At 42.5% G+C, this 23712-nt stretch overlaps 1 protein-coding gene across 1 annotated transcript in view; it reads right to left on the bottom strand.

Moving 5' to 3' along the window:
* CASTOR2 (cytosolic arginine sensor for mTORC1 subunit 2) overlaps positions 1 to 23712 on the bottom strand; it is a 134549-nt gene that overhangs the window by 52527 nt on the left and 58310 nt on the right. Inside the window, exon 2 of the mRNA XM_074890556.1 lies at positions 16572 to 16642. Coding sequence (XP_074746657.1) covers positions 16572 to 16642 — 71 coding nt within the window. The remainder of the gene's footprint in view (positions 1 to 16571; positions 16643 to 23712) is intronic.

Below are 23712 nucleotides of genomic sequence, written 5' to 3'. Positions count from 1 at the left end.
CACAAGACTCGATATCACTTCTGACACATTGGCTGAAAAACTCCAGGGTGCACAAACCTACAGCTGGGCTGAATGGTTTTAATAAGACGAGGGTAACTTCTCATGCGAAGACACCTCTCCTGCCAAAGCATGAGAGGAGTAGAGCTCTTCAAAGAAAAAGCTGTCGGTATTTTGCAGTATTTCCTTCCAAGCTTCTCCTGAGAATGGCTTAAATAAAATTTTTTTTTAAAAAAAGAAAAAGTCAGGTCCCCTGGCACAAAGAATCTCACCAAAGGTTACCAAATCTGGCAGAGAATCAGGCAAAGGCCTAGGGCATTTTAATGGGAAACACTGGGCAAAGTTAACAGAAGGCTGTACTATCAGCCCCACCTATAACAAGTTTTAAACTTTTGCTGACACAGTTCATTATCTTACAAAACAAATTGCTCCAAGTGAACTGTGACATTAGTGTGTGTGATTCTCCAGTTGCTCAGGCTATTAACGTTTAAGATGTAATTAGAAGTAAGGGTAGAAAATAGCCTTTGCAGAATATTTTTCAGACCATTAGTTGAAAGAATTTTCCACACAATTTCTCTCTGGCATTTCTGAATACAAGGGCCTTCTCTTTATTAAGTGCTCCCCACCCCGCTAAGCACTGTGCGTTTTCGGTAGTCACGCCAGCCACCCACCCAACGTGCATCAGCAACTCCTGCTCTTATTCCACTACTTCACCAAACTGGAGAAGATCAGGTCAAATTAGACTTATATTGACAAGGGGCTGCCTTGTTTAACTTGCCTCCATGGAAAAAGGCCAAATCAATCTCACTGTCTAATCCACGAGTCTGTCTTGGTAGCCAAATTGTTAAAGAACTGAAGAAAGAAGCTGGGAGAAAAACAACAATAGATTATTGTACATCTACGCACTGTAGAAATTATACGTATTGTCACTATCCAGCAACAGAGACTCTGTCCACATACAGTTCATTACAGCAGCCCTTTTGTGTATGGGAAATTGTTCACACTAAGCCTCTTTGCCTTCTGCTCACTTTGGAAATAAGTACCTTCTGCGCTTTATTTAAAACCTTTCTTGCCACCTAGAACCTTCTAGTTGCAATGGCTGCTTGGAAAAAAAGTACTTGCCAAACACCCAAGAGTCTTGCAGTTTTGGACCACGTTACTATTATTATTTATGCCGTAGCAGAGTCTAGGAGACCTGGTCATGGACCAAAGCCCAGCAGCCTTGAGCTCACTGGAGGGGAAAAAAAACAACAAAAAACCAAAAACACCACCAGAAAAATTCAAAAGCATGAAAAGCAGCAGATGAAAAGCAGCATCTAATTCTTTTCCTTTTCCCAATTTTCCACCGAGTGCTTTTTAAGCATCATCTTTCCATTTTCAAACAAGGAAGCAGGCTACACCCTACGTCAGTAGCCTAACTAATCAAAACCGACAACAACAAAAAGTGTCCCCACCTAGAACAACCCATCAAAAACATACCAAACTCAACCACAGGAATCTCTATAGAATGGGCTCTTTTTTTCATACTAAATTTCCCTCCAGAAACTTTTCAACTGGAGAGAATTCTTAAAGCAGCTGGGGAAGGACTAAGAATCAGTGACAAACACAATCTGAAATACTGTGGTGCCCATTAGAGCTGCCCTGCAGCAAGCACTTCAGCACACGCCTTGTCTGCTGTTTTGTGCTGCCAACAGACCATCAACTCCCCAGGTCACATAACCCAAGTCAGATACATCCACAGAACAAGGCTTTTACTTGAGTAAAACCTCTGCTGATGCCCTCCCTCCTTCCCACTGTAAAGAGCTGGGCTCCCTCCAACTGCCTTGCTTTCCCCCCCTCCCCGGTACATGAAGGGGTCCTGATTTTTTGGATATTTCAGCCATGTTCAGCATATGAGTGGCTCTCTAAGCCCCACCTTAATATGCTTAAAATTAAGCAGGTGCATATGCCTTAAAGGTGCTGCCACTGCTCCACAAAGAGCATTGCTATTAAACCTCCTATTCTCCAGAGTGTTTTTCTTTGGGGTTGGTGAAGTGTACTCTGCAGTTCCTTTGAAATTCATGTTTATGAGACACAGGTTGTACTTTTGAAAGCAAACTGGTTTCAGTTTGTGGTTTCCTTTCATCCAACTGGGAGGCAATCTGAGAAGCTGGCATGGATTGTCCTTGATTCTTGGACACATAAATACATTTCCTTGTAAAGGTACATACAAGCCACTAAAACCAGGCACATTGTGGCATGTTGGAGTATTCATCTAGGTCAAGAATTTGTTTATACAAATTCTAAAAATGAATTTGTCTGGGGGGAAAATGATCTCTTCTCTGTTTAGAGCATGAAGAGACATGGTAAACATCCATCAGAGCAGGCACTCCTGTCTGCTGCAAACAGCAGAGAGCTTGTTCAAGAGGCTGTTTTATTTTTTGTTCACTGGTTGAAATGCCAAAACAGACATCCACCAGAGGCTTATCCACACAATGACCCATATAAATCCTCACCCCATATCTCCAAAGGCTCAATTAAATTTTTTTTTTTTTTTTTAAAAAAAAACCCAACTAACTCACCAAACCTAAAACCTGGTATCACTGAGGATTTCAGCTGTGTGACAGCAGTACTCAGAGATCAGGACACAACCTGCCATCGAGCTCCTGAGGCTACCCTCCTCTGTTGGACTGCCCTCAGTTATGGATATTCATGTCTGTGTGTGAGCTGCCTATTTAATTCACCAACTAAAGAAAACCTTAGTTTGGTCCTGGACCACTGAGTCCTGGCAGATGCTCTCACTAGATATACCACAGCTTGGAAACCCAATATACTTTTCAGTTTTAAGCTGGAGTTTAAGGGCAAGTTTCTGAAAAAGAACAGCTAAAAATGCTTTCACTTAATCCCCTTCTATATCCCTGAATAAATATATACATATACAAATATAGGTATATACACATATGTACACACAGGCATTATATATATATCTCACTATAAAATTGGCAACTCTTAATTACACAAGTTCATCTCAAAGTGTTTCAGTAAATAAACAACTTAGCCAAGCCCAGAGAAGCAGAAGAGAAAAACAACTGTGAAATAAATACCTCGCAGACACAGTTGCTTCAGCAGGACTCCAGAGATTGCCATTTATTTAGTGCTTACAATCTGCTCAGCAATGTGCAAGATACAAAGATAAAGAAATCAGGTTGTTGGGGACCCTCCAAGGACACGCCAGCCACAAGCCCAGTGCTGCTGACACCTCCATCCCTCGAGAAGTTGCCTCTCGTGAAACTCTTCAGTTTCATGTACTCCCCAAACCAACTCAAATAATAAATGCAAACTGACTGCAGAGATATGGTTCATTCCAATTTCAAAAATTGAATAAATGTGGAAGTAGGGAAGTTGGAACTGAAGAGGGATTGGTAAGTCTTGTAAAATAAACACAGGAATGTTTCAGTAGAACATGACAATGTAAATCCCAGAAAGAGCAAACCCAAAAGAAAATGGACAAAACTCATGCAAAGCAAAACTGGGGACACGTTTACCACTTTCTGCCTAGATGGTGTGCAGAAAGCCTGGAGAGGGATTATGGAAGAAAATAAACTTCAGTTTTTATGCTACTCTGAAGAAAGTTAACCACTGTAAATCATATCTTACGCTTAAACTATGTTCCTACAGTCAGGATTTAGGATTAAAAATTTATTTGATTCAAACGGGTATGTATATTCAGAGAGAGAGGGGAAGGGCGGGAAAGAGAGAGGCAGGTATGAACCCAAATATAGTATGATTCTCTCCATTTGTCTTCTGGGGATGAAGTGTTCCTATTTTAGAATTTTATTCTTCTCTATCATGAGAAAATCAACTAGATTTTTTCAGATTTAAAAAGGTACTATAGCTATAATAGAGTTCTCAGAGATAGGATTTTTAAGACAGACATATTATGAAACAGCTTATCGAAAGGCAGAATTTATCTTACAAGCTTTCTCACTACCTCCCTAGTAGAATGGAATGAAGATCCTCTGATGGACTTTTAAGAAAAACAGCAGTAAACTGTCAGTTCTCAATGGAGGGACTTGTGCAGGAGAAACCAAAAGAGGCTTCTGACAGGACCTGTTATTTTACATTTTTATTAAGGGTCTGTTCATTCCCTTTGCTAAGAGCCTTGGAGACACTGGATAGTTCTTCAAGTCGATGTTCAAAGATCTTTAAGAACTGTTGGGAAGAGAACTGTGAATAAGACAAGGGGTATCATTATGCTACAATGCAAACAAACAGTACCTGAAACCCGATGAAATTATCCAGGAACAGGTTTAGAGGATCTGAAGTACAAATCCACAGAGTGCACACACACCACTGCATGTGCTGACAGAGGATGTCATGGAGAATGAAAGAATGAAGAGGCCTCAAAGGGGGTTTAGGCAACTTTGCAGTGGATGGGTATACTGATAGCTATTAAATATGGTAATGTGGATTCAACCTGTAATTTAGGAATCCCTTGATTTTTGACTGGTAAGGAACTGTAGTGGGGAAGGAAGAATGCAAACTTTCTTGCTCATCTCCTATCCTTGCGGATCTTACACAGAGGACAACCCACGGGCATTACTCATGTAGCCACAAGCCAATCTGAGCTGACATCCCCAGTTTTTTCAAACAGATCAGCGTCTCAACAGAACTGGGTAAGTCCAGATTAATGCAGACAATAGGTTTTCACTGTTATTATACATTGCAATTGATGCAGTCATCTCTCTTTCATTGTATTACCATGTCTGAGCAGAGTATCGGTCACCTAAAAGCAAATGGATATACAGAATCTACACCAGGAACCTTCAAAAGAGCCCTCTGGTCAGTAGTACAGGATGTGTGTGCAAAGACTGCTCAGTTGAAAGGCAGTGGTAAACTGACTGCAGATTAGCAAACACCTAATTAAGGTTGCAAGATTTTTAAGCAGGCATCCGATATATCAGAACTGCAATTTTGCATCATGGTTACATAAACAGGACATTAAGGAAAGAGATTAAAGCTCTGCAATGATGAGGACTTGGTATGGGAACTGTCAGAATTGTGAGCTCTGGAAAGGAATTAAAATAGGGGCTAAAATAGTGAAAAAGAAAAAAATAATCTATTTTCCTTTAGATTCGAGATTTCAAGGGAAGTCTGTGAGTTAAAGGGAGGGGAAGGACTTCTGAACAACCACTTCCTGCTGTCACAGGAGGGAATTCAGAAATCATCAATTTGTACAGCCCAATGCATAAAGCTTCCATAAGCACAAATCATGAGTCAGGATCTAATTAGCATAACCTGATGCTAACACCCTTTTCAAATTGAATAAATTATTTGGAAGAATAGTTGACTTGTATGTTTAATTTCTATCACTGCCTGATTGTGTACTGAGTGCATGAGCCATAAAAGCAACATATGGGCAACTCCACAGTGTAATATAACCTCCAAGAAGCTACAACCCTCAACTACAGGTAAATCTCATATGCTTTTTTGTTGCCTGCCTGTCTCTAAAACGCTCTGCAGCCTTAGCTGTGCAAGTCCTGTCGGTCTTGCTGTGCTGATAAAACATATTTCTGGAAGGTGGTTACAGCTAAAAGACAGATTTACTGATGACACCGTCCAAAAAGATGAGAAACATTTTAACCACAGGGGCAGAAGAGCGGGCATGCCTTTAGCATTATGCACCGAGTATCACAAGATAGACACATCTCTTCCAAGGGAAGCTGGAAACGCAACTCACTCAACTTTCTCATCTGTAAGCTGCATACAAAGTATTAGTGCCATGGTCAAATAAAACATTCTACCATTTTAGGCACATTGCCTAATTAGAGGCCATTGTTATCTGAGAACACTGTTTTTGCAGCTGTCAGGAAATTAAATAACCCAAGGGTAACTTGGAATTAAATGAAGCTGTACAAACACACAGCCCAGCTCTGAAATCCTAACTCTGACAAGCAGCTCCTCTGCTTTCCAAAGGACTAAACATCAAACTTGGGCATGCAACTATCCTTTTCTCTCAAGCCACGGGATAACACAATACCGGTCCTTCTTGAGTGGCTGATGGGGTAGTCCTTTAGAGACCAGGAACCTGCAAATCCACAGGTATGCACAGGCACTTAAATAATCTCCACTTAAATAATCAACACCTCCTGAGGAAAGACCTTCAGTACAAGCTCCACTAATGAGCAATCAAGGACTGATAAAAGGAAATGCTTGTACAGAAACCTCTGCTTTTGTCTCATTTTCAACCAATTGCTCCTCTCACAGTCCTTGTAACTTTAAACTTTGACAGCAATCTAAAAACTAAGCTGGTTATACTTTTACAGTAACTTTTTAAACATTAGACAAAAAGGAGTGCATTTCCAACGAGATTGGTGCAGTCATGTGAAATGCACCAAAACGTCCATTTAGAAAATATGTTTATGGTGCCCTACTTTCTTAGCTTTCTACTTGTGATTTCTGCTGTGAGAAACAAAAAACTCAGACTAATAGCACTCGCGTAAGAGCAAGGAGGTGAGTTCTTGCCAGGCCAGACACTGATTTAGCAATAAATAGCATTGCACAAGAAAGTAAAGTTGTAATGTAAAGTTGTTATAATGTAATAGCACACTTCCCACCTGGCGATGAGCAGGGAGGGATAAGTGACTCACTACAGACTACTGGGAGGATCACTAGGAAACTGGGGGTTTACAGTAATGTCTTCGAACAAATATTCAAACCTTTGGAATATGGGGGTAAATAAAGTCAGATTTTGAAGCACAGACAAGTAGATGGCAGTTCGGGCTTGTAGTTAAGGCAAGACGTGATCCATCCCATGAAGCGTGTGTGGGACCTGAAACAAGTCATTTGGTCTCCTTTTTATCAGTTTCCTCATACGTGGGAGAAAAAAATTAATTCTTACCGCACAGGGGTATCATAAGACAGGAAGTATGAATACACTCCAAAAACAAAGCATCGTTATTGTGTTTGGCTAAAAATGTGGAACATGGTTAAGGTAGATTCCAAAAATAATCATTATGTCCACTCTCACTGAAGAACTGGGTTAGGAAGACAAATTCAGGTTAGGCTCCAGTCTGCTCTCAGGAAATCAGGCTGCTCTCTCTCTTCCTTCCTCTTCATGGGATAACGCACCACTAATAATGAGCAAACCTGGAAAATCAAAACCAGATCCAAACTCCAAAAGCTGCTGTTTGCTCATGAGAAGGAAGAAGGGAGCAGAAATTGGCTTTTTTCTTTAGTGATAAGCAATGAAGATTACAAGTTTGGCTCAAGATGTTTTCAAAGCATGGATAGGGGTTTATCTGTCCTTCCGCACAGGAGTGCCTCCTGAGCGCACTCACTTTGATGCCCTCCTTGTGCCATGATCAAGAGCTGGGTCCTTCCAACCTGTCAACCACGTCTTTTTGCTCCTGCCAGGAAAGCGCTGCTCACAGCTGGGCACTCCTCACCCACTCGCTGCTTCACGAGTGAATGGGCTCCCCAGTCCGAAAGAAGTGAGGATTTTGTCTCTGGTAATCAGGGACAGGAACTGCAGAAATCAGCAGATTTCCCACTTCCTGACAAAACTTTCCCTGTGTTTTAAAAACTCTTGGCAAAGGCTTTGCTTGCAGAATCTGCAAGCCGACGGGTGGGGAGGACCTAGCCCAGACAGTTGAAGGCAATGCTGACGGCTCAGGTTACTGCCTGCAAAGGGACACAAACAGCATGTTTCACTGAAAAACAAAAAACACAGAAATAAAAGATGATTAAAAAAAAATTATGTAGTTGGACTGACATTTCCAATTCTTTCTGTATTTTCAAACAAAATTGCACAAGGAATCCTTTTTTTCTTCTTTTTTTTATTTTTTAAATCACATTTCAGACAATATTTCACCGGACTGACAGAGCAGAGCAAATAATTACATTTCAAATGAGACTTGAAGATGGAGCCACTAAATTCCTAACTGTTGTATGACTGTAACCCTGAGGTTGTGAGACTTAATCCTGTGCAAGATTAATACTAAGATAGGAGATTTTAAAAAGATTATGCAACTTTTCTCACAAAAGGGTATTTTTTTTCTGCCATAATCTCCAATCTGTTCTGCTGTAGAGATGATTTATTCAGTAGGTCTGCAAGCGTACTCTTTGTAAAAGTGAATCCTGTGGGACAGAAGCTACCTCAATTATTATTTATCGTGCCCCTTGCCTGTTACATTATCAAAGCATTTCCACATGTTTCCTAATTAATCTTTATAATGCCTGTTATGAGGTGATTTAATAGGATTATCCCTATTTTTCAGATGAGGAAACTGAGACACAATGAGAGACTTGTCCAAGGTCAAACAGAAAAGCCTGCAGCAGACCTGGGAACTTCATCACGCTGCTCTGGCTCCCTGTCCCTTCACCTTGCTATGGCAGCAGCAAAGCTGCTCATTTGCCCAACAGGCAGCCCAGTCCTTCCACAAATCCAGAAGAGACTTTCTGTGACTGTCAGGCCAAAAGCCTGAAGATGACGGCTGGCCAATGCATCACCATCAGCTCAGTACTGCATGCAAAGGAACGAACACCCCCTCTTCGCTTTAACTGCACAGGAATTAGCTCAAAGCATCAAGCTTTCCCTCATTCCCCTCAAAAGAGAACTGCTAGTCTGGAGTCAAACACATGAATCACTCTGCATTTCCAGAGTTAGATACAAGGAATTCAACTGATTCTGGTGAAAACCAAACAAGTAGACACACTGCACTGGGATTATGAGAGCTACCCTTGATCCATCATTAGCTCTGGAGACTTCGTACCAAGGCTAGCAGAAAGCTGGAAAAAAGTGATCACTGCACCAGGAAAAAATAAAGTTGGTTAAGTTTTCAGGCACAAAACTTGCCACCTCTGACAACCTCTGTCTAGGTACAGACAGGTTTTAAGTTTATTTGGCTTTCCCTCCTCTTGACCAGGAGGGTCCTCCAAGCCTGCCAAGGACAGGAATTTTCTCACCTTGATAAATGACTGCTGATCCTTGGGAAGCCTGAGGCATGGAGGCCTCCATCTCCTGCACCAAAGAGAATTTTCTGGCAAATCTGCTCAGAGATCAACCCTTGGAAGTGCCACATACTGTCACTTTGCAAGGAATTACCACAAAAGAAAAATGTTTTCTCTGTTTGCAGGTGATGACAGACTGGTTTTTTGGAAACAGTCTCACCATTTCTAGACTAAGGTCACAGCATTTATGAGATGTCAAGGTGAAGGAAATCCACTTCCTTCTCAGGTCGCGAACTTGAGAAAAGTATGGCTTGAAACTTAAAGTAGGTTCACAACTAGCAAAGTTTGAGAACTGAGGGTTGAATGCTTTCAGCCTTGGGAAAAGGGCTTAATTCTCTGCTGTATCACTGATCCCTCAAGTGCTCTCTGTGCTTCAGTTCTCAACCTGTGATGGATGGTAACCCCACCTCCTCATCTCTCAGAGGGTGCTCCATACAAAATTCACTTAAAGAGCAGGGAAAGATTACAAATTACAGTCCTACCAGCACTTACAACATACAAATCCTTCAAAAGGTCTTACAGAGTGTGTTCAGCCTTGTCCCGTCCTTGCCATGGGGTGCACAGTTAGCTACCCTGACGTGTCTCCACCAAGCTGGCAGCCTGTGGTTAGCTCCAGATACAAGCAAACAATGAAAGTCACCAACTCCCCTTAAGCCCTGCCTTAAGAAACAAAGAAAAAAACAACAGAAACACACCAGTGGAACAGCAAGCAGATGGTCAAATGCTCTCTAGTGAAACAAATAAACAAGGCTGCTACTTCTCTGTTGAGCTGCATCTTGCTTTTAGACACCAACCTAAAATTTCAGTGAATCGTTCCATCATTTCAGCCAGAAAAGCTATTTTAGGTCCTGCATTTATGAGAGCGGGTTGATAAGAGTAAGCCATGGTATCTATCTGCTCGTCTATCTCAGACTTTGGAAAGCGCTAGGAAGCAGCCAAGACGTAATAAATTTAAAGGAGGAAATCATGGCCAGTCAAGTGGTTCAGGAAGAGATGTCTGGGCTTTCTCATCACAGGCTGCAAAACAAAAATAGGTATCGATACACACCCATCTGCTGGAGGAAACAGTGAAAAATATGTATTATTTATGCAGTATTTCTTTAAATAGGAGCAAGCAGAGAAAATGGACCAAAAGACTTTATGGTTATAAACATAAGGAATAACATGTGCTATCAAGATTTGCAAACTCACCAACATATGAGCTCTAAGGATAAGCTAAAGTGCTCCTTTCCCCAGGTGATACAAACCAGACCTTGGAATATTACGTGTTTGTCACCCTTCCCCCAAAAGCTTTAATTACCAACCCCTACCGCCTCTCAGGAGAAGGCAGAAATCCCATGTAATCACAGCCCCCCAACATATTTATCCATCTATATCAGCATATATGCATTGCAGGAAGAACCTTCCCAACCAAGCACTTATTTCTAATTAGCCAGTAATCAAATCCCCATGTTTTTAATTTGAATTTAGGTCATTAATACCACATTACTTAAAAAACCTAAAAACCACAGACACAGTGTAGTCTGGCCAATACAGGGATCCAAAAGAGAGCGATAGTGCACGTGTTTAATAGAGAAAAACATCTTCTGCCTAGCAACCAGCAGGCTCTCCTGGTCCAGGGGAAGGAATTCAGCGCTATAAATGTCAGCAAGCAAATTAAGCCACTGTGCCTGAGATACAAAGGCCTAGTCACTGGGCAATAAAAAATTAAAGGAGAAATAGTTATAGTAAGAAATATTCAAAAAAACAGATGCATCTATTAGCTTGCTTCCCTCCGTATCTAAATAAAGTTACAGACTGCTCCCAGCTAGATGGGTTCTGTGCTTGCACTTATTTATAAGCCGATTTCTTGCCCATTTTATATACAGGATGAGAGAGAAGACACTGAAAGCAATTTACCATTTTGATGTTATTGCAAAAGGGACTCAATGTGGTACTAAAGCATACAATGGTCCTGAATCCAAGGTCAGATAGGGAACGGGTTGTCTGAGGATGATGGTTATCAAAACAATGCACTGCTGGCAAGAGAACTTTTTTTTCTTTTTATCCTTTCTTTCTGTTAGAATGAGGTCAACATTTTATGAGTTCTGACAAAATCTCTTTGCCACTCTAACTAGTTGAGATTTTTCAAATAGTTCCATTACTCTTAATGTACTCGGCAATTTATTGTGAGGTATGAACTGAGATTAGGAAACTTCTCATTCTGGAAACTCTGTAAATGCACAGATTTCTAGTCTTAGAGAAGTTACTAGCCATACTAGGCAGCCAAAGAAGGTTAAAGGAAGGACTGTGACCTCCATCTCGCAGATGAACCTCAGTGTAGGGAGATGGAGAGTCTTGCTCTATGTTCACACGGGGGATCTGCATGAGAGAAGATGTTTCCTACTGCTGCTTCAATACTGAAATCAAATTGCTTTTCCTTTCTGGGAAGAGGTCAGTCAGAACCTAAGGTCTGCTGACTGCAGTGACCTACATGAAATGGACTTGCCAGTTCTAGGAGAAAGAAGATCAGAGTACACAAAGCTCATGTGTTCCCCTTACCCCCAATTTCCCCGAGACTAGAATATGCATGTTTACCAACTTGGAAATCACAAGGATTCACTCCTCCCTTGACCCCAGCATTTGATTTCTTTTCCTCTTCTCTGACACCTTTTAAGTTCACTGCCTACAGAGAAAGATTGCATGCACGGGACACCAACCAAGTGCCAAGGCTGGGAAGGCAGTGATCTCACCCTGAAAATGGTAGCAACGTGTTGCTTTACAATCTTCCACCTTCAGGACAGCTTCACCTGGATGACACACTGTCACAGACCCCATTTATGCAGATGGTTATGGAGCTACTCAACAGCTGCCAAGGTCACAGAGGAGGCTAGGTCAGGGCAGCAACAGGCTAGAGGTTGTCGTCCCCCCAAAAAGGGAGACTCCTCTTCCCGTCATAAATAGGGCAGAAACTCAAAAACGAGACCTTGTTGCCTTCTGGGTGTGAAGAGACTACCTCGCCATAGGAATGACAGTACAGAGGAGCTCCTTTTCCCTTAGGACATAGCCAGGTCCTAGCAGTTGTGATTCTGGGAAGGTCCTTATCAAACAGTCTGGCTTGGTTTCATGTGGATGCAAGAGATCTGAAACTAAGAAATACCTAGGGGTAAACTGTAGCCATCTCTCACCTCCATGCAGCTGGACCAATTTATATAAATGACACTGGATGGGCTCTTCCTTCATTAGCCTTGTAGAGAATAAAGGTGTTTGAGGGAGAGCGTTAGTTCTTCATTTCACACTGTGCTGTGCAATAAGAGTGCTGTAAAAGGGGAGGCTAGATGAATGGCATTTCACTGAAAGCTACCCAAGCTATTGCTAAACCTAGTTGTGGACTTTCAAGAGAAAAAAGGATGAATAGGACTGCAGGCAAACCAGCTAGAGAAACGAGGAACGGAAAAGGGACAATCAAAACAAACCAAACACCTAAACTGCCCCTTTTTCTCCAACAAAAGGCTCTCTGGATATATGGTACAGAAGCTGCCATGTGCCAGCTGTTGGGAGTGCCAGTGGAGGAACGCTGCTACCCCCAAAGCCCATTATTTTATTCAGATGGCATCTGCAGGACAGGATTGCAATGTCAGCAACTACTTCCTGGTGCACATTAACAGGGTTTCTGAGAGCATGGCTATCTCCAGGTGTGCTGGCATGTGCTTTCCTTCCATGGAAAGTCTCCTTTCATCTCCTTTGGTGAACGGAGGCTACTGGGACCAGCGAGATCACAGGCTAAAAGCTCTGCTGGTGCAGCTGCCCAGAGACGGAGGGAGTCTGGTCCTTGCTGCCCTTTGAAAAAGGGAGAGACTAGACAGCGAGCGTAGGGGCTATGGCGTATCTGCACCATGCACGGGCAGCTCCTGCTTTCAGCCAAACCTTGGGAAAAAAGCAAACCAAACTCAAACAAATATTCCCATATTTCAGGGAGCAGCAGCTGCTCGGCTTCCCTGCCACGCGCTGGCTGCACAGCAGGTGATAAATGCAAGGATTTTACATGGCTGTCCAAGCACCCCAGTAGCCGAGACACTTGTCTTCAACACAGGAGGGCCCACGGCCAAACTCCTTCTGCTTATTCACCTCAGTATCAGCCAGGAAAAGAGCTTTCTGTGCACTGTCCCCCCTGCGTTATTTGCTGAATAAAATTCTTCCTCATTAAGAGGCCAAAGCCCAAGAAACAGCCACTGGAACAAACAAGGTTCTGTGCAGCTATAATCCCCACCTCACCGCTGGGGAATTAAAGCAAAGAATTAGGCTGTAGCTGTTCCCTTCCAGCACGATGAATGCTTAAGCAGGTTATGGCTTTGCACTGCAGACGTTTTCTGGGGAGAAGAAATAATGACTTCTTTACCAGCCCAACTCACTAGCTACTCTCAGGGAAACAAGCTTGAGGATTATTTTCTGACAAAACAGTTAAGAATGATTACTGTATGTCAGGATGTTTGAAGTGTTAACTTCAAGGATTGCTGAAAGTGCCAGTATTTCTCCAGCCTATTCTCTTCCCTTCAGTGCTCTTTGTGATATGCAGAAGGGGCCTCGGTAATGTGAGAGATGCCAGCTCACAGGACAATCTTCTCACTGCTGCTGCAGCAAAAAATACAGGTGCCTCAGAAAAGAAAGGTCCTAATTTTCCACACAGCAAAGCCTGCCCTTCAGAGACTTACATCGAGTTTGTTAAGCACTGCAAGAACAAAAGTTACCTGGAGAGGAAAAAAAAGTCAGTTGCTGCTGGACTTGCTACCTAAACTGCTCACCAAAGGTGAAAATTTACTCTGTAATTCTTGAGCAGAACCCGGCACTTCGCTAGTCAGGTCAAGAAGCAGCTGATGCACTTGAGGCAGACATCATTGGTGCTGTTTTGTAAGAAGGTGGGATGCTGCAATTCTTACAGATTTTGATCCTGTTCAAGCCTATGGGCTGATTACACGCTATACAAAGGCCAAGTGAGATTCCTCCTCCTAAGATATTTATAGCCAGACTGCGAGGGGAAGCAGGGAGTGAAGCAGAGACCTTACACTGTTACAAGGCATCCTAGATGGTAGATCCTGAATTCCTCCAGACCATGAAAAACTTACGGCATATTGAAATGAGAAACAGGAATGGAGCAACAGTGGAGACTGCGGTCAGGGCTAACCCTGAGAGGAAGCTTTGGATGTGGTGGTGCCAATTCAGAAAGAAAAACATGGGCTGGACACAAACCTAAAGGGCATGGGGGTTGTGTTAGAAGAGTTAGCAGGATGCAGAGCATACAAGTCTTGCTAGTAGATCATCACTTACTATCAAAAAGCAAAGAAAAGGTGATGAAGCTGCCAGCTCTATGACACTACCACCCATGCTGGGTTTTGCACCTGGTTTCCATGCCGTGCCATAGCAGAGGAACGTCTTAGTGTGCTCCTTTCTTCCCCTGTGTTGCCTGGAAGGTGATCTTTTCTCCTGAAGAGTCCTGCTTTAACAGCCCAACTGCACGCAGCGTATTTGAAAAAAGGGATGTTATAGGCTGCCAAAACCATAGCCCAACAGAAGCTACATGGGTACTGTAACCAACAGCAGTAAATTCATGTGCCTACGAGAGCCAAGGTAACGCAGTCGAAAGGGTCCAAGCAGAGAGGACTGCTGCTTTGAAGTGCAGCAGCACTGTCTGGTTCACAGAGATTACCTGGGGCACCAGCGGGACATGCAGCTCCTCGAGGACACTGGTCTGGCTAGACCTGGGATTTGCTCCAAGTACAACCGGTGGCACGCACAGTGCAACACAGTCCCCAACTACTGACGGGCAAAACCACTGCTTGAGCGTACCTTGTTTCAAGCTGGAATAACTTCCAGAGAGATAAATAGCAGCGTGGCTGCTAGAAGCTGTACGGGAGTGGTTGCAGTCCAAACTTGCCACCAGTGATTTAATTGAGGAATCTGCCTTGTGCCAACTGGGCAGAGAAATGAGTGCTGTGGACGTCACAGACACAGATGTGATGCTGGAGACTAGCATGCCAAATCTGCAGAGACAGCACGGTTCAGTGACGCAGACTCCCTCCTGAGAATGGGAATCTCCAGGTTTCTTGCTCTGCCACGTGCTGTGGCCCTGGGGAAAAAAAACCCTTCTCCTCCTTTGGTGACTTCTCTCTTAAAATAAAGCTCTTGTAGGGAGGCTTTGCATCCTACTATTATGACAAAACCAAATTTAACTCTATTTCCCCCAGCTGCCACCGATAATAAAAAAGCTGATACTACCTATAATAGGAATAAAATTTTTGTACATATGTCCCATGAACAAATGCAACAAGGGACATTCTGGCAGCAGAATCATATGTCACCTCCTCTTTTGGGAGTAAAAGCAGAACACACGACATACACTTTCAATCAAACCCCACAACTCCCAAATGACAAACAGCAATAGCTGTAAAGATCCATTCACTTCTTCTCAACCTAGTGATTATTTTATGAAAATGTTTAGCCACGAGTGTTCTAAAATATAACAATTTGTTCTATTATGTTTATGAGTACTCCTGAAACAGAAAGGGGAATAATTCAGTAATGCTACTGATTTTATAAAACTTTGACTCTGTACTAAATAAAGATGGTATAGTTCCTAATTTTCTCCTTAGGGTTTGGATATTACAAACCCACTGAATATTACAGCGTCACAAAGTAGCTACTCAACAGTTAATTCCTATTTAGGAACGAAATCCTCTTTTTTTCATATTTTAATGAATTTTCTCCAAACTGGTAAAACGTGTAGACTTTTTATTCCAACCACAGAAAGCAGCGACTGAACAAAAATAATAATAGCTGCACAATACTTCCTCATTCCACCACCTCAGTAACACTGCTGCAAACAAAACCTCCCCACATGATAAATGTTATTACAAACTATTTCCATCCACAAAGCCAAACCATTCTCTCCATCAGCACTCGCCCCACGCCAAGTGTCTGCAGCTCCCAAGCACATGCCAACTACCTTTTTTGACACACAGCCGACTCCACCTTTGACACAGGCTGAGAGAGACCTTCAGACACCAGAGGCAAGGACTGCACACTTAGTATGGAGAGAGCCGAGTGTAAGAAAGGGGGACAAATCACAGCTTTCAGTGACGAGCCAAAGGAGCCAATTCACAACTCTACAGCATTGTGATGGTTGTGGGGATGATTTGAACTACTCATCTTCAAGTGCTCCTTTTTAAGAGAGAGGTTGGATGAACAAGCTGGAGACACAAGATGTGGTGTGCCTGTGGAGGTTTAGGGACAAAGGCCAGCTCATTTTAACACAAGGAAATGCAAATGGTTTTGTTTTTTCAAATATGCTTAAGCTGCTTTTTAAGACTTGCATGTGCTCTTCTCCCAGCATTAAAATCTATCCATATTCCATGTGTGAAACACCTTGTACAGCAGAGCAGCAGAGACAGTGTGCTTAAGTGATCAAAGCCCCTTTCATAGCTGTACTACTAGCACTGACAAACAGACCTGTTTTACAAACGCTCTGGTTTATAATCTCAGCAAGAGATGACATGTTTTCCTCCTCCAGCCCCAGGTTGGATGCCGAACTGGCACACGCCGACACTTACCTAGGAAGCCCTCTTCATCCACAATGATGGTGTAGTCCTCTGGGGTTTCCGTGAGGCTGAAGAACTTGCACCTGGCAAAAGCAAACAGCAGGAGAACACGATTAGCTGCTGGACTGAGTGGAGCCTGGTCTTCCACCTATATCGGAGGTCCTTTCCCACCCAAGCTGTGCCGGAGGGAAGAGTCATGGTCTGGTGTTTATGGAGAGGCCCGAGGCATTAACAGACCTGGATTTTATTCCTGGCTCAGCCACTCACACTGCATGACCCACATTCCCTGCTGCCTGCCTATGCACAAAAGAGCTGGTAAAACACTTATTATTTTTATGACTTAGTTCTTAGTTACTTTTCTTAATTACTATATCCCTTAAGGCTTCCCGTCACAGTCCAGGACCTGCTCTATTGCACTAACACAGAGCAAAAGGCTTTGCTCACCAACTGATCATTCCAACAACTCCCAAAACCTTCCCATGGTTCATACATGCACCCGTCTTCCCTATTTACCCACTGAAGTTTCTTGCCTTGTCAAGGTTTGACATCCAATCTCTCAAGCAGTACCTCTTCCTGCTCCCACCAGCTGACAGCATCCCAATTCCCTTTGCTGGTCCTTGCCCCTTCCCTCAGCAAACGCCTCCCTTCCCTGGGGAGCTCCAGGTGAAGAGACAAGTGTTAGAGGCCATCAAGCACACAACACAAGGTCGAACTTCCCCGCCTGCCCTCGTCTCTCATTGCCTCTGTTCTGCTCCATGCTCATCTTTTCACACCGCAGGCCATGTGCAGCACAGCCTCTCCATCTCATTCAGCACTGAGCACAATGTCACCTCGAACGTGAGATACAAAACAAATGTGACATGGGATTCTTCCACTGTAGACACGCAAACAAAAAAAAGCCTCAGCCTTAAGGCTTAACACCACATATAGTTGAAAAGTTTTCCTCCCTGACACACCAACATATGTACAGCAACATCTACCAAAAAAAAAAAAACCAAACCAAAACCCAAACCAAACCAAACCAACCTTTCTCCAGCTTCTATCCAGCTGGTCCCCAGCAACAGCGGGAAGGTTTGCACAATGTTTTGCAAGCTCGTGTTCACCTTCAGCAGAGCATGCACTTGTTGAGCATGAGCACAGTGTTGGCCGGCTTCCCCGACCCTGGCCCCTCCAGGAGCACGCCAGACTGCACCGACTGTATTTGCCACCCAAGCCACAAGAGAAATTTTTCCCTCTAGGAAGCTAAATTGGGTGCAACAGGAAGAGCCTGTGTCTATAAGGACCAAAGAGCAGACTTTCGCAGTTACACTGTAATACTATCAGATTTATCTGAGGCAACCTATAGAAAATATGGTAAATACTGGAAAAAGAAAGATTGTTCTTAAGGCCCCCAAATTTCACAGCATGTTCACAGTATAATTCCTGCACGGAACAGAGTTCAGCAGGACCCAGCAACCAGGGACTACCAGGGCTTCTCAGCACTGCTGAGCATCTATGTCCAAAGTCTTCAGGACTTCTGAAAGCCAGGAACCCCACGCTAGCAGCTCAAGCATCAGAAAATGAAAGCATTCACTTGATTACAGAATCAGACTAAAGACTGGCTTAAGCTTTCTTTTGACCAGCTGAAAAGAGCAAAGATTGCAGCTATCCCCTCCAAAAACAACAGGGAGAAAAATGAGATGGCTGCTGCCCTCCCCCTCACCGCATCAGAAAAACTAGAAGAAACAACATGTAGCTCTGTTAGTGATTTGCCATGTAACCAACAGGATTTCATGTAAATAAAAAGTATTAGACAACCTGCCTTTAGAGAGTCGTCCTGTTTTCCTGGAACAATCCGTCAGGACAATCAAGCATGACACTCTCCCTCCTAGCACAGACATATCACTATAAAATACAGAAGTGGCCCCACCACAACAGAAACCACAACTTAATTATTTTATGTCATTGGTAATAACTGCTGTGACAGCCACATTTTCTAACTCAACTCTCTCCAGGAACAGTGCCAAGAGCAAGCAGAAAACAGTAGCAGCCCCAAATTTTTACTCTCACTTCTTAACTGCACAAGGATGATACCTGTGTGAGGGGTGATCTAAGCTGGGTAAAAAGGACTTCTGGGATGGTGCTTCAGGTGGGTCCCAGGAGGTATAAGTATTTATTATTTAGTGGATGAATTCCCTGGAGAAGTCATTGAAATAAAATTCTTTGCTGCTACTACCCGACTGAGCCACATACATGCTGACTGGAGAAAAGCTAGTGGTCTTAAAGAAGGAGACGTTAATATTAAAAAGAAAAAAAAATTTCCTCATCTATGATGGCATTTATGGAGGAGTTTGTTCCAGAACAGTAATACACGTCTGTGTGCACACATTGACCCCAGCAGAAAAAGTACGATTGTGACAGATGCCATTCTCTTAGCACACATCTAAAAGCGATGGTATTTAAGGGACGTGTACAGATGAAATCCCATAACTGCTGGCTCAGAGCGCATGTCAAAGCCTCACATCTTCATATACCATCTCAAAGCCCAATCCCCACCTCACTGCAATTCTGTAAAAGGTCAGCAGCGTAGAGCCATCTGAATTCAAAAGTGAAGTCTTTTCACCAACCCAGAGAAGACCAGTGCTTCTTGTGGTATACATTCACTTTAAGCCAATGATGCATTATTTTTCCCAGGGAAAATCTAAAAATGAAAAATTGGAATTGCAAACACTGTGTGATAAAATATGGCGTGGAAAATTTTCTTACCATCACATGCTGCCAAAATTCAAGTCCTCACCCTAAAACCTGTGCCTCAGCCTAGATATGTAAAGATCTACTTCCACTGTGAATGCAGCTCAAAAACTGTCTTGAATCATCAATGACAGAAGGAACTCAATGTCATATCTCTCTCCTGCACTATACATGTTTTTTCCATTCAAGTTATTCCAATCATTTCTCTTTCCTCTTAACACAAGTTCTCAAGAAGCTGAATGCCAACAGCATCTTCTATTATCACACCAAAGCCAAGAAAGGAAAAGAATTGCCCTTTAGTAATTTTGAGACATCAGGCAAACAGTATTTCTCTAAGTACGTGTGGAAAGCATATATGTAAGACAACAATATTTTTAGTTTCCTAATAGCCAAACCTCAGATAGATTCTTCTGGATTTCTGCCTTCTTCATGTTTCAGCACATTTCCACTTCAGCACTGTTGCTGACTTCGACTGCCTGACAACATATGTCTTTTTCTGGCAACGCAGCAAATGTAGACCAATCTATTATTAGATTAGATCTTTGAAACTGCAAAGCTTACACTGTGTATGGAAGTAATACCCAAGCTTGCACAGAGCAGGAAAGCGTGTGTAGGATGCAGCAACAGCATCATTTCAGTTTGCAAACAGCACTCAAGTTTCCACAGGAGAAGAACGCAGGGCAGGGAAGCATACAAGCATACTGGCTGGCCTCACTTGCAGGGATGCACCAGAAGTGTCTCCTCAAGACCCGTGGTCCCCAGGCCTGCCGAGATCACACGGGCGGTAATACCGGAACGAACGCGACTTCCATTGGTTCTGGGTCACGCACAAAGCGCACGCTTGCGGCAGTACTGCTGTGGGTCATCTCAAAGTTCAGCACAGACGATGGTCTTTAAGGAAGCACCAAGTCCTACCTTCTCATTTATAAGGAAACTACTTGGTTAGTTGTTGCCTTGGCAGGGTAAAGTGTTGCAAAGCTGTTTGTTCTGTGGGAAGGATCCTTCCCAGAAGCAGGTGGGCGGCTGGCCTCCCCACATGTCAGAAACCATGGCCAAATGCCACTCAGAAGTAACATAATGCCTAAAAGGCATTCAAATGCAAAGGCTGGAGGTAACCCAAAAGTTTGCAAAGAAGGAGTTGAACTGAATAGGAATTAAGCAGCAGCAGCAAGTTGATCTGAGTGAATACGAAAAACATAATTTGTTGTGTTTCATTCCAGGCTGTCTTCTCATTTTAGATGAGAAGAGATTTGTATGCTTCGCTCTATACATTATCATGACAATATATATTCTTAGTACAGAAAGACAGTCTCATGCTAATCATCTAATTCTTCGTGATCTTAACTTCTTTGCAGTTTATAAATAATGACAAGAGGTGGATTCTAGTACGACATATTGTGAAATGTATTTAGGAAAGCAGTAAAGAACACTTGTGCTGTTAATGCGTTTTGACATATTTGTGTAACATGTTAAGTACTTTACACCATCTAATTACAAGACTACACAGTCAAATGGCACTGAAAATTGCAAACAGTGGAATGGTTGGTGTTTTCTAAACAGCGCATTTGTTTGTTAGCCAAAACACTTTGCCATCTTTTTGGTGAGACTGATAAAACACAGCTTAGCTGAACTCCAAAGACAAAAAGAAGTCCCTTGCAATAGGTGTCAGTTGACGTTCCACTCAATGCTCAGATCAGAAAGTGGTGGGTTCACCTTTCTTAGCGTAACCTAATTCTGCAGCCTGATATTAGAAGGCTGCTACCCTGTTAAAAGGAGAACTATTGTTTCTGTGAGCTGTTTAAACAAACTCTGTACTATCGTCCCTACCAATGGTAACACTAAAGATGTCACAGCACTGTTAGAAACGGTCAAAGGACAGTGGCAACATTCCTTCCAGTCATTAGTTGTGCTCAGATCTGGGACAGAGACATTGGCAAATACAATCCAGGACCGCCTAAAGAGTCACTGTGATAGCAGAGTTTGGTTCATTACAGAAGGTTAATCATTTTCAAAAACAACAGGGAACAAAACTAACAGATTTGTGGCCAAGGAAAGCAAGTATTCATGAACAGACATAAATTCAGGGAAGTCCTACAGCCTGTGCTATGCCAAAACTTCCAACATGATAACCATGATGGTCTTGTTTAATCCATAATAATAGGAGTGACACTTTAAGTACAGATTACATTGTGTAAAGTTAAAAGGGGGGACTGTCAGTCAACCCCTCTCCTTGCTACTTTTCTGTAGCTGGCAAAGTTATCTAAGCCTTTATTTAGACTTTGAGACAACTGGGAGCAGAATAACAGAAAAATGATCAGCACCCTGAAGGAACAGAAATCAAAACACAAAAAGGATGACCTGCCATACAGAAAATAAATAAATAAATAAATAGATGTGGATGTGCTGAAGAAGATACTGATCTTAAGTACAGCTTACTGATAAAGCCAGGACACATGGCAAAAACAAACAAGGATTATTCAAAAAAATGTCAGCCGAGTGTCTACTGTATTGGCCTTCATTAAACCAGTATCAAACTGTGGTTCAAGTCTTCATCAAAACAGTTCCATGTGGTCTGAACTACAAGAGCCCATGCAAATCAAATTACTGCTGCAAATGAAAGATTAGCAGTATCTTGAAACAATACCAACTAGTAATTCTGATATGATTTCTAATTTTTCTGGAGACAGACTTGGTCAGTCAGACTTCCCAAGCTGCAGATTAAACAAAGCTACAACATTCAGGAGTTACCCTGCAGCATAACCACAGGAGATTTTTTTTTTTTTGGTTCTATAAACACACTTGGAGTTTATTTTGTATGACTAGCAAAGCCCAAGTCATGATGCTTTCACTAGTCAACGCACAGCGTTTGAAGCATTGCTTTCTAAAGCTGTTACTTGGGATACTAAAACATATCTTTCCTTCATTTGTCATGACAGCATTTTTTTAATACTTCCTAAAAAAACAATTATAAAGCAACATGCAACTTGGCTGGTTTATTTTCCCCCCCTTCAACAGACTTCCACCATCGTATTTAGGAAGATTCTGTAAGAAAATCTGTTTTATCTCCACGTATGTGTAGAAATAAATTCTTGCCAAATATGAAGAGAGAAGCCAAAACTACACTGAATAGTAGTAAGAAAATACACCACATGAAGAAACTAAAGCATGTTACATGCTGGAATGGAGTGGAAAGTTCAGCTTACTGAAGGAAACTATGTAAGGGAGATGAAAAGGTCCGAGTCCACCCAAGGGCAGCTCCCTCATTAAGTCACTCCATCTGATGAACGTGAACGATGCTGGTTTCCCATCCCAGCACAACTGCCAACAGGCAAAGAGTCTGCGATGCTTAGCAGAGATGTACTGCGGGAAATATAAATGCAGTTTAAGGCCACACAAGTGTTACTGTGCTCATCTGTAATTTGTGCGTTGAAGGAGCTAAATACGGAGATTTTTTTTTTTGTGAACTCAATGAGAACAATACGCAAACCAACAACTTTATGTGTGGACATACTGAAGTTAACACATCTTCTATACCCAAGACTTGTCCTGGGCATGAATCCGCAGAATAATTTACTGACCTGATGTAATTAAAAAGTTATTCTTAGCAAAGATTTTTCTTCCTGGATCATAAATTATTTCAAGTGAGCTCTGCTGTGCAATTTTTACTTGGAACATCACCACTCACCACCTATATTAGTGAATGGGGCTGAACCAAAAACCTGGATTTGAACTTTACTGTTCTGGCCAGTGCCCAGATGATGCAAGTGCCCAGATGATGCAAGTGCCTGGTGCTTGGCAGGAGTCCTTCCATCCACACGCTGAGAAAAGCCACCCAGTTATCTCCAAATGGCTCCCTTGTACTTTGGGACTCCAGTCTGCAAGGTACCATGTAAGCATCCTCAATGATAAGGGTGCTCAAGGGAGCAAAGCACAAGGGCAGGAGCCTGCAGCAGACCTACACCTATGCTGCACCTCATTTCACACAACCACAGGGAATCATTCTTTAGGCTTTAGGATTCTTACTGGATATTTAGTGGTATCGGATCCTGGTGTTCACAAGGATTTGGTGGATACAATGCATCTGAAAGCCTATCTGGTGTTCAGAGAGGAAGCAGCTCCTGGTCTAAAAAAATACCAGTTATAGCAACATAATTTCAATTTTCCTGAAGTAACAGAAAAAAAATTTAAAAATATAAAAGGGAATTACCTCACCTCTACTTTTCAGTCATCATTTTCTTTTGTCTTCTCTGCCATCTTACTTCCCCAAAAGGAGCAACAGAAGCTGAGAGAACAAGTTCTTGATAAATCAAAACTAGGAAATCACTTCCTGTAGTTTCAAGTTGAAACACTTCCTTTTAGTTTTAATTGAAATAAAAAATTTCATGCCAGCAACACACACTTCATGGAAGGCACTATTGCATTT

Source organism: Strix uralensis, chromosome 20 (genome assembly GCF_047716275.1).
Source record: "Strix uralensis isolate ZFMK-TIS-50842 chromosome 20, bStrUra1, whole genome shotgun sequence".
Taxonomy (NCBI): domain Eukaryota; kingdom Metazoa; phylum Chordata; class Aves; order Strigiformes; family Strigidae; genus Strix; species Strix uralensis.
This window is presented reverse-complemented; position numbering and strand designations above follow the sequence as displayed.